General features: G+C 44.1%; 1 protein-coding gene across 1 annotated transcript in view; it reads left to right on the forward strand.

Annotated features, from left to right (window-relative positions):
• The window catches only part of PARG (poly(ADP-ribose) glycohydrolase), a 44,131-nt gene that overhangs the window by 13,091 nt on the left and 18,978 nt on the right, over nucleotides 1–12,062 (forward strand). The window contains exons 6-10 of the mRNA XM_053451132.1: nucleotides 2,084–2,225; nucleotides 2,758–2,877; nucleotides 2,961–3,048; nucleotides 3,698–3,768; nucleotides 10,152–10,244. Of these exons, the coding sequence (XP_053307107.1) occupies nucleotides 2,084–2,225; nucleotides 2,758–2,877; nucleotides 2,961–3,048; nucleotides 3,698–3,768; nucleotides 10,152–10,244 (514 nt within the window). The remainder of the gene's footprint in view (nucleotides 1–2,083; nucleotides 2,226–2,757; nucleotides 2,878–2,960; nucleotides 3,049–3,697; nucleotides 3,769–10,151; nucleotides 10,245–12,062) is intronic.

The raw sequence follows: 12,062 nt of genomic DNA on the forward strand, positions 1-12,062 counted from the left end.
CGCTTTCTCCACTGACTTGTCACTGATGCTCTCCTTCGCTCTCTCTCTCTCCACCTTCTCCACTGACTTGTCACTGATGCTCTCCTTCTCTCGCTTTCTCCACTGACTTGTCACTGATGCTCTCCTTCTCTCGCTTTCTCCACTGGCTTGTCACTGATGCTCTCCTTCTCTCGCTTTCTCCACTGACTTGTCACTGATGCTCTCCTTCCTTTCGCGGAAATTCTCCGAGACGCCGGAATATTGCAGACAAGTTTGTGGAGAAAGAAGCGATTCTGTGGTCTTTCTCTGCAAATTGAGCAATTACGGTACTCTAAGGTTGTTAAAGTACAAGTTTGCTGTATGTGTGTGATAAATATCTACACGCACGCACGCACACACGCACACACACATACACACACTCACTGGCCGCTTTATTAGGTGCACCTGTCCAATTGCTTGTTAACACAAATAGCTAATCAGCCAATCACATGGCAGCATTTAGACGTGTAGACGCGGTCGAGACAACTTCCTGAAGTTCACGCCGAGCATCGGAATGGGGAAGAAAGGGGATTTAAGTGACTCTGAGCGCGGCCCGGTGGTTGCTTGGTGGTCTGAGTGTTCCAGAAACTGCTGATCTTCTGGGATTTTCAGCCAAACCAGAGAACGGTGCGATGACAGCAAGCCAACAGTGACTCAACCATGAAGCAGATCGGCTACAGCAGCAGAAGACCCCGCCGGGGGCCGCTCCTGTCAGCTGAGAACAGGAACCTGAGGCTACAATTCACACAGAATTGCCAACATTGCACAGTGGAAGACGGGAAGAACCTTGCCTGGTCTGATGAGTCTCCATTCCAGCTGCGACATTCAGATGTCAGGTCAGACTTTGGCGTAAACAACATGAAAGCAGGGATCCGTCCTGCCTTGTATCAGCCGATCAGGCTGGTGGAGGTGTAATGGTGTGGGGGACATTCTTGGCAGACTTTGGGCCCCTTTGTACCAATTGAGCAATTCACTGGACTCCAACGGCCTCCACAGCCACCTGATCTCAATCCAATAGAGCACCTTAATCGGGATGTGGTGGAAGATTCGCATCCTGGATGTGCGGCCGACAAACCTGCAGCGACCGCGTGACGCCCTCATGTCCACATGGACCAAAATCTCTGAGGAACGTTTCCAGCACCTTGTAGAAAGTCTGCCACGAAGAATGAAGGCTGTCCTGAAGGCAAAAGGGGGTCCAGCCCGGTACTAGCAAGGTGTACCTAATAAAGTGGCCAGTGTGTGTGAAAATATATTATATAAACAAAATCCAGCACCTAGGGAATTGATAGGAGTATGAGTATACGAATGATTGAATGTATGTTTGTGAATGAGTGTGATAGCATGGATGTGTAAGTGTGTGGGGGGGGGGGGGTAGCATGGCATAGGGAGCCTGTAATTGCACTCCTATCATGCCAGCATGTTCTGGCTGTCTGGGCATGATAGGAGTGTGATTGGTAACAATTGTACATGGCTGTCCTGTTTTTGGTTTCAAAGTGAGGATTTTTCCCCCCAATATACTTTATAATGGGGTTTGTATTTATGTATATTTAGGGTGCCCAATAAACCATGGGCAATATGTGTAGTTATGTAGGGCAACAGTGGACGTAAGCAAAATTCACCAATGCCCTGCGCATGCGCACAAGCCTGACATATTGAGATTCCTCGGTCATTCCTGACCATTTTTATCCAGCCCTCAACTGAACTCTCTCCAGAATGTCAGTATCCTTCTGGAGATGGAGGTCTCCTAAACACCCATTGTACAGTGCTGCGGACTATGATGGCGCTATATCAATAACCAATAATATTCACCAGCGCTCTGTCTAGTTGGGGAGCGCGTTCTATCTTTTGGCTTATATCTACGTCGTCCCGGGGAAAAGGAGAATGATTACGGTGTAGGCAAGAACAATTTGGGAATAGTCCTATTCTGTGCCGTGTAAATAATAAACTTTTAAAAACTTTTATTTTTGTATTTTTTTTAAAATATCTATATATATCATTTTTTTTTTATTTTTATTTTTTTTTTAAAAGGAAGTCAATTCATTTTCTTTCTTTTTTGTACCTGTAGGAAAGAGCCTTTGAGCTCTCCGTACCATTCTACAAATGAAACCTGGTTAGGCGCACCCATCGAAGAGATGAAGAGGATGCCGGTGTGCGGCTTGCGTCTGCCGCCCCTCAGGCAGTCGGGCCAACATACCGTCACCGTGCGGGTAAGACCCCCTTCTTTATAGAAGATAAAATGTCCACGTGTTTCCTAGGAATTTAGCGATAAAGTTTAAAAACAAAAAAAAATTCTACTTAAATGGATGGTCTGGGGTAGAGGACTGCATCGGGATGCGCGTCTCTTCTCTTGTTCCGCCCAGGAACCCAGCGGAGTCACGTGAATTTATGCCACGTGACTCTGCTGGGTCACATGACTCTGCTCCAGAGAAGAGACGCTGTGTGCGAGCGGCGCAAAGGCAGCCTTGAATGAGTGAGTGGGGAAAATCTGCAGTTCAGGTAAGGGGGTTTGGGAGTTTGTATGAACCAGTATGCGTGACTGAGGGAATGAATGAGTATCTGTGAATGAATGAGTGAATTAGAGTTTGCGGTAACGGGCGGGAGTGGAGCACACATGTTGCTGGAGCGAGGAAAGAATAGGATGACGGATGCCCCCGGGGGTTTGTGCGCGTTATATACCGGGGCATATAACGCGTTCTCAGAGTGGGACGGCAGCCTCTCAGATATTCCTTCTTGTTGCAGTATGACCGGTTACAGGAGAACGCGGAGCCCGAGCCGTATCCGCCTCGCTACAAAGGTCCCTGGGACCACAGCTTTGTCAAGATGCCCTGTCTAAGCAGCAAAGAGTTCTACAGCACTAAGGTGAGCGCTTGCCCGCGCGGGAATGGCCGGCAACGGTTTGTCGACGATGTCCCTTTCAATGTTTTACACTCGTTTTCTTATAGAACGGCGAATGGGCCTCTGGGAACCGGTGGAAGTCCATCGTTAGATCGCTTGGACGAAGAATCGAGAGTGCGCAGGAGCTTAAGGCACGTTTTTATTTATTTTTTTATTGTTAAAAAAGCGGTTATGTGACGCAGAAGCTGCCGCCCTGCTGCTGCAGTTGCCCATGTCATCCGTAGCTCGACTATTCTTGCCAGTGATTGGCTGCTTGGAGCAGCCGGTCACTGGGAGGAAAGTGCTTGCATTGAAAGCGATGGGTGCATGCAAACAGTCCCCGGCAGGCAGCCTTCCCTGAGCCAGCCCTGAATCCGAGTGCAGGTGAGTATATCGCATGAATGCATCTCCTGCACCACGTTTAGCCGGGGGGCCAGGGGAAAGGGGACAATGAATGTGGGGGGATTCTGCAGAACCCCCCACCATGTATTTGTAAAGGGGACTACGCAGCAATTGCATTCATTAAACTGCATAGGATGGCTGCATCGTCCCTTTACGTTGTCTGCCGCGGCCTCCAGGTGGCGCTGTTTCACCAGGAATATTCTCATGGCTTCTGGATCGTGATCTAGATGCCCTTTAACTATGAACACCGCGCAGTGTCTTTACACGCAAACACAACATGCTAAGGTCCCGCCGTGTCTGATTGTGATAACTATGAATGCTGCGCGGTATCTTTACACGCGACATGCTTGTTACCCACCGCTGTGTCGCTCTAATGACTGTTCTCCGTGTCCGTTTCAGGAAGCGATCCTGGAATACAACTCCTCGTATTCGAGAAACTGGGACTTCACCGCCCTCCTGGATTTCTGCCAGAAGGTAACGTGTTTTCGTTAGACACCGGCGTGTTTAGGAACCGGTCGACCGCGGCCTGCCGTAAGAACGTCCGCGGGCAGGCAGGGAATTTGAACGTTCGTTGGCCGTGGCTCTGTTCTCCGGAACACGTCGTAGGTTATATTTCCTTTAGGAAAAAAATGTACTCTGCAACGAGGCATCGTATGTAAAAAATAAAAAAAAACGAAAAAACGGAATTTTAAGGCTGATCAGACCCTTTCGGGCAATCATTCTGCCCATTTTTTCTGCTGTAAAGACCTTAATCAGTCGTTGGTCTCGTCTTAGATTCAGGAGCCGTATGCCTATCCCATGCATGCATTTAATACCCTCACTGTATTAGCCTCTACCACTTCTGCTGGGAGGCTGCTCCACTTATCTACCACACTCTCCGCAAAGTAAAAACCTCCCTACCTTACATCTAAGCCGCTGACCCTCTACTTCTAGACTTTAACCTCTTCTTTTTTGAAGCAAACTTCCCTCTTGTACTTGGTTTGAATGCCTTTAGTCCCTTTTAGTCTTTCCTGACCATTTCTGTCCAGTGTTTTAGTTGCCCCCCCTCTCCTTTTGGTGATGGGGGGTCTCTGGAACTGTCCCCAATTCTCCAGGTGAGATGTAATCAGAGACGTCTCCCTCTAGCTATGAGATATGTTGTATGAGTGTATGTAATAAATACATGCGCGATACGGTGTCGCTGAGTCCTGAGACCCCCTGTGTCTGTTGAACGTAAGATCTCTGGGATTTTATGTAGATTGGCGTTTATTTTTTTGTCCACCAGGTGTCGCCGTGGAGCCGCGCACGGTCTTCATACTATTTACATTAACCCCTTAACGACAATCCCCGTACATGTACGGGGTTGCCGTGCAACGGGTTAACGACAATGCCCGTACATGTACGGGCTGCCGTTAAATAGCTGCATCGCCGCGATCGCGGCGTTTTCGCCGCGATCGGCGGCTTTGCAGCATCCACGGAAGCCTCACAAGTGAGGCTGACCGTGGATCCGGGGAGGGCAGCCCTCGGCAGCCCTCCCCGGAAGAAAAATGGCCGCCGCCGCACCGATCATCAATGATCGCGGCGGCGCCCGGCTAAAACTGCTTAGGAAGCGATCGGAATCGCTTCCTAAGCATAAACTGTGTTGCTGACATGCCTCAGTATCGAGGCATGTAGCAACACAACCCCCCGACCCCCGATCGCCTTGTGATTGCTCCGAGGAGCAACCACAAGTGCCATCCTGTGAATGACGTTGCCGTCATTCACAGGATGGCATTAACAAGAGATTTGAGTTCACAGAGGGTCAATCCAGACCCTCTTGAGAACTCTCGAGCTCCTCCTGCAGGTTGAATGCAGGTACTGCATCCAACCATGCAAGGTCAATGGAGCCCAGCTCACTAATGAGAGTGACTAGTAAAAAAAAAAAAAATTAAAAAAAAAAAATTAAAAAATGTTTCAAAAAAATGTCAAAAATATGGTAACATGTAAAAATACCCACTGTCACCAAAAAAAAAAAAGTTTTTAATAATAATATTAATAATAATAATTTAAAATTTTTTATCTTTACAAAAATTCCATTATGGAAAGAGTTAAAATATTGGCATTACAAATGCCCATAGGGTGTCTAGTATTAAAAAATATATGATTTGATGGGGTAAATTGAATTGGCCGGGTTCAAAGATGTCCCAAATATGGGACATGGGGCAGATGTCTAAATGGCAAAAAAATACACACCTCACAAAGGCAGCCTTTTACCTCCCAAATAACCCTACAAACCCATGCATGGGGGGTATCGCTGCGCTCAGGAGATGTTACTGAACACATATTGGGGTGTTGTGTGACACGGACATATACCAGGAGCGATAAATTTATACCTGAAGTACAACATGTGTGAAAAAAATACAAAAAGAATTACTACCCTAAAGTTTCACAAAGGGTAGTGGTAAAATTAGTGCATTGAAAGGGTTAAAATACCAGCATTTCAGATACCTTGGGGTGTCTAGTTTTTAAAAATATATGATTTGATGGGGTAAATTGCATTGGCCGGCTTCAAAGATACCCGAAATGGCACATGGGGGGAAGAATTACCAGATTTGGAAAAAAAGGTTTTGAAATAGCAAAACGCTACCTGTACTTATTGCCCCATAACGTGCAGAAAAAAGCAAAAAAACATAAAAACATTGGGTATTTCTAAACTCAGGACAAATAGTAGAATCTATTTAGTAGGTTTTTTCATTAGTTTTTGCAGATGAGTAAAAGTTTTCTGTTTAAAAAGTGAGAAAAAGTAATTTTTTAACAAAAAATCCCCATATTTTATCATTTTTTTTATAGTAAATTAGATGATATGATAAAATGAATGGTATCTAAAGAAAGCCCTGTTTGTCCTGAAAAAAACAATATATAATATGTGTGGGAGCATGAAATGAGAGAGAAGAAAATCACAGCTAAACAGTAACACTGAAAAACGTTAAAAGAGCCATTGTCCCACAATATACTACGAGTAAAAACCCCTATTGTCCTTAAGGGGTTAAACACTTCTCTTTTTGTATTGGTGCGATTGAACCTCTAGACCAGTGCTGTCCATTTTTGTTTGTGTAGAGGGCCGGATTTGGACAGACCGACAAGTATATCGTTATTTTGTGTATTTTATAATTATATTTTTAATTAATTTTGTCTTTGGTATCGTTCCCGGTTTGCCTACATTTTTTTGGATAATTCTCTGATTGATTCTCTGAGATGCCTTATACCCCCAAAAAATGACCCCCACCCCACTCCCACCCGAATTACTGATGCAGAAAACCTCCGTTGCTACCCGGGACTTCTATGGCAGAGCACCGGAAGGTCATGTGAAGGCGGCGCTCCGTCATAGAAGGCCCGGCGGAAGTGTCGGGTAGCAGCGCAGACGTTCACCGGCTGCCGGAGAGGAGGATCTGGGTCCCCTGCAGAGCTGCGGGGGATCTGGATCTTAGTCTTGTAGTGGCCCTTTCTTCTTCCGGCAACACATTTTGTTTCCTGCCCACTCGTTTCGGACAAAAATCCAGGGGCGTCTCTTGTCCTTTTTTCTCTCTCTTCAATCCTTAATCTGGTATTTCCTTTCTTTGTCTCTGCGGACATAACCCGGCAACTTCCACCAAAATGGCAGTGCTTGCGGTGACGTCCTCTCCCCCGATTGGAGGATCAGGAGAATATCACCACGTTGTCCTCAGTTTGCGATTTCGGAGATATTCTCATCCCCGATTTGAGGAGATGACAGCACCACCATTTTGAAGAAGATACCAGAGTAAAGATTGCAGATAGAATGGAGAAGAGACGATAGAAGAAGCGTAAGTGGTCGCCAAAGAAGGTGGAGAAACATTCAGTGGGAGAGTGAATGAGAATGCGAGGGTGAGTGAATGAAGACCCTCAAAATTCTGACTTTTTTTTTTTTATGCGTTTTTTTTTTTTCATTGCCTCACTTTCGGGCCTACGTACAAATAGCAGAATTTACCAAAAATCTGCAAATTTGCAATTCGTACGCATCGGGAATGCACAAGGCCTGCTTATCAGTAAATGAATAGAGGAAGAATTAGAAATTCCTGTTGTATTAATTTCCTGAGTGCCGTATGATGAGAAACGTCATCGCCGGATAAATTTATGCCGTGTCTTGGCTTTTAGTTCGCGTTTCTGCCACCCATGCGTTCTCCCATAATGCATTTTGTCAAAGAGCCACCAGTCGATATGAAGCAATCACTCTGAAAGCCCGGGGTTCGATAATGATTACATTACGCGCCTGCGCATGTATATATATAGTAGGTTCCAGCACATTCCAAGGTCAGTGTATACGTGTAATTGCGAATGAATAATCATTTACTGCCGAAGGGTATACCAAAGAAGTCACCGCCTGCTTTTACGGGAATGAACCAAAAAATTACATTTTTCTTTTTTGTTGTGGAAAAAAACTAACGAAATTGGCAAACTTCCCTAAAATTTCTGCGAATGCCCAAGTGGAATATACTTATTTTGTACGTTGATTTGCGCGTGGAAGAAAGTATAAGCTGCTGCTCTGCTTCCCGGAGATAATTATTTCATTCTGTCGTATTTCTCAGGGAAACCTCTAATTGTCACGTGACACCAAAGCGGCCACCGATAGGCTGCCGTGAAGCTGAAAAGGCTTGATAGATTTTGGACATAAAAGCGTTGCGTTAATCATTAGTATGCGCAAAACTTAAGATTTAAGATGCTGTTCCACTTATACAACAAATTAATTGTACCATGTAAAGTAGTTTTCGGGGTGGAAAAACCAGATGTTTTTATTTTTCCTCATTTCTCGAAGTCTCCGTATTGCAGGATTATTGCTTTTTTTTATTATTATTATTTTTTTTTATTTTTTTTTTACTGTATTACTCATCCATCCGTAATAGGATTTTTTTTTTATTTTTGCCTTTTACTTCATTGGAATATCACCGAGAACAGGGAGATTGATTGCTCAGCCGAGGAGATGGCCGAGCGAATTAGCCGGATGTGATAAATTATTTCTCCCCGCCTGACGGATCATCTCTCTCGTGGCGTGTTTGATGAACTAAGGATTGAAGTGTGTAGTTACAGGTGAAGAAATCCGGCCATAAAATGCTTCTATTCTTCTTGACAGTTTGTCAAATAGGCTTTGTGCAGTTTTTTTTTTTTTTTTTTTCCTTTTTTGATCCTTTTCAGCTAGTAGAGATTTGGAATAAAGGGTGCAAAAGATCAGAGGGTTTTTTTTGTAATAAAATATAATAAAATTATATATATATATATATATATATATTCAAATAAAATATAGTATTAATATATATATATTCAAATAAAATATAGTATTAATATATATATATATATATTCAAATAAAATATAGTATTAATATATATATATATTCAAATAAAATATAGTATTTATATATATATATATATATAAAAATAAAATATAGTATTAATATATATATATATATATATATTCAAATAAAATAGAGCATTAATATATATATATATATATTCAAATAAAATATAGTATTAATATATATATTCAAATAAAATATAGTGTGCGTACTATTACGTCATCGGTCACCTGGGGCATATTTTCAAAGAATGTAAAAGTATATCCTCTGTCACAAATGAAACAAAAGTTCATCATTAGAAAGCGCTCCTGTAGGACTGGATTCTTCGAGCAATCAAAGGTGCTGTGAAAACTAAACCATAAAAGGAGAGGAGTAGTGCAGCTCTGGTGCTGCAGCTTCTCCGAAAGCCCCCCCCTACATGTTGTATCGTAATATACATTCTTCATTGGTGGGGCTGCACAGGACACTGGGCTGTCCCTTTAAACAAGTCTTCTGATATAAACGGGTGGAATTGGGACACCAGTGGGGTGCTTTATAAAGTCAAAACAGAGCAATCTGAAGTCGGGGGAGGGGAGCGCGAGAGCAAAATTCTGCAAACTGTATAACAATACGGGAGAGGAGCGCCGAGTTCTGACACTCTTTGCATGCAGTTGCCATTCCGTGGCCGTGGCTCTAATTAAGACTTTTTGCTTAATTGGCATCGATGGATGCCTCCCCTCCTTAACGACTCGACGTACGGAATGAATATCGTTAGACGCCTGTCCTCTTCCGAAGGGGGGCGCGTCTCGTTAGCATTTTGCCGTCTGCAAGGCTTTTTACCAGAGCCATCAAACGCCGACAGCTGAGTTCGGGGGCCACGGCGTACAATCTGATGAATGCCGTAAGCCCGCCACTCACGTGTCACTTCAAATGCAGCGTGTCGACCCCCCCTGACCGCACGGGGGAGGGGGGGCATCCAATCATCGGCGGCAAGCTATAGCTTTGATGTAGTCCTCAATCATAGACGGTACGCGGCCCGTGTCATTCATACCTTAGTGATTTTTGCCGGGAACACTTAATTGTCACGTGACCACGAATGACCACTGATAGGCTGCTGCCTTAAAAAGTGGAAAAAAATGCCTTAAAAGTCCTTTCAATTTTTTTTTTTTTGTGATTAAGCCTTTTAGAGGAGAGGGTGAAACGACAGGTCGGCAAAGGTTTGCTGGCTTCGTTAATGTAGTGTCACGAGTCAGATGAGTGAGCGCGTATTGACTCCTCCAAAGGGTTAAACTGCAAGGATTTGATTAACCGCGTGAGACCGTGTTTTAACGTACAGAGACAGTGGTTGATAAGTAGAGCAGCTTCCCAGCAGAGGTGGTAGAGCTAAATCCGGCGAGGGAATCTAAGACGAGACCGACGACCGATTAAGTTCAGAATCGCGCATGTTGTAGCGCGTTAACAGCGATAACGCCGCCTCCTGATCTGTGTGTAGGATTTGCTGCCTTATTGCCTTGTTTACGCTTCACAAAGTCTTTGTCTTCTGCTTCCCTGCAGGCGCTTGATGAAGACGAACAATCCCATCTCTTCGAGGTCGTTCTGCCTAAGATGGCCGCGTTGGCCCTTGAACTTCCAAATCTCTGCACGCAGGTAATCGGCGCGGCCCTCGTAATATCTCGGGGGGGGGGGCACCGCTCACGGACGAGGCGTCCGGGATTAATCCAGATGAATAGCCGAGGCCCGCGAGTCATGGTTAGCGCTTGCTTCCCGTGAACATTTATCGTTCTGGTGTCGCTTGCGCTGCTTACATCGGCTGGACGTTGATGAGCTGTTGGCTACACTGTAGATCCTTGATGTTCCACTCCAGGCCCCAAGGGCCACAATCCGGCCAGGAATTACGCTCAAGGTGGTTTGTCTGATAATGATCAGAATATTATAGTATTCAGCTTTATTATTATTACTATTAATATTATTATTACTATTAATATTATTACTATTATTATTACTATTATTACTATTAATAGTATTATTATTATTACTATTAATATTATTACTATTATTATTATTAATATTATTATTATTATTATTATTACTATTATTAAATAATAATAATAAATAATATTATTATTTTTTCCTTTACTATATTGTGGGAGATATTTCAGGTCGGTGCAAAGGTCGGGCATAGCCGGACTACCCATTCTACTGACTTGGGCCAATGGTGAGAGGGACGCCCTGCCTTGGGTCGCAGGGATTCTCTCGCCTTCGTAACGCGTAGCAATAACCGAGTTCGTGTATCGGGGGGCGATCTCGTGTCTGGTCCTCCGCCCCATGCGCAGAGTAATGTTATCCATGTAATCCCAGGCAGACTCGGCGACGTTGCCCTCGGGGCTCCGTGGGGGCCATACCGCCACTCCCAGGACTCCTAATGGCTGTAGCAGTATGTTTGGGGTTGTGGTCATGTTGCGGTCTGACCGTGACCCCCAAACATACAACCGCAGCCATTAAGGACCATCTTCAGCACAAAGACAACTTGTTTTTAAAGGCATTCTCGCTTTTACATACAGTACACATGTCATGTATGTATATATGTGTAGGTATGCACTATGTGTATAGCTTAGTTTAGTAAATCGCTTGCATTCCCTCCTCCTGCCGCGATAACGAAACCATATTTCACGTCCCGAAGCTTCAATGCCTCATTTCCAATTCCTGCCCCCCCGTTCATTCTCTCGCAGATCTATTCCGGTGTTTGTCTGCTTGCATATTTCTTTCCGCTTGATGAAATTCACGCTGTCAAAAAATAACAATAAAAAGAGGGGGGAATCCACAAAATCAGAAAGTTCAACACTTTTTTTTGTTTGTTTGTTTGTTTTGTTCCCGTAAACAGCTTTGACGTTGGTGTAATGAAGCATGAGGCTGCCGAGATTTCGCTTACTATATCATATCTGAAGTTTCTCTGCCGTCAGTATACTCCCTGCTGCTTTCTTACTATTGTTTGGAGAGTTTACCTCTCTATTTTTGGGGGTTTTTTTCTCCGTTTAGACAAATAATTAGTGAATCCAAGTTGTCCTGGTCTGGGACGAAGGAAGCATCGCCAGTAACACGTAGGGTTAATAATAATAATAAAATACCCAGCAGTGTCTTCCTCGCTGATCCTACTCTTGCTGCGATTAACCCTTTTGTACACTAAATCCAGCATTGGAAACCCTTTTCGTAGCGCTGGGTAACTCCCAATCCCTTTGAGATACGTCTTTAACTTCTTTAATGTCAAATTTTGCCCCGATTGATCATTTTTGCCGGGAACCCTTAATTGTCATGTGACACAACTGTAGGCACCGATAGGCTATTGTCGTCAAACCAGAAACCCACTTATGGTAATGTTCTGTTTTTTTTTTTTATGTGCTTAAACATTAAGAAGAAAGGAAGCCCCCCCCATACTAGAGAGTGCCATTTTATGTTAGTGGAACAGCA

Source organism: Spea bombifrons, chromosome 11 (genome assembly GCF_027358695.1).
Source record: "Spea bombifrons isolate aSpeBom1 chromosome 11, aSpeBom1.2.pri, whole genome shotgun sequence".
NCBI classification, from domain to species: Eukaryota; Metazoa; Chordata; class Amphibia; order Anura; family Pelobatidae; genus Spea; species Spea bombifrons.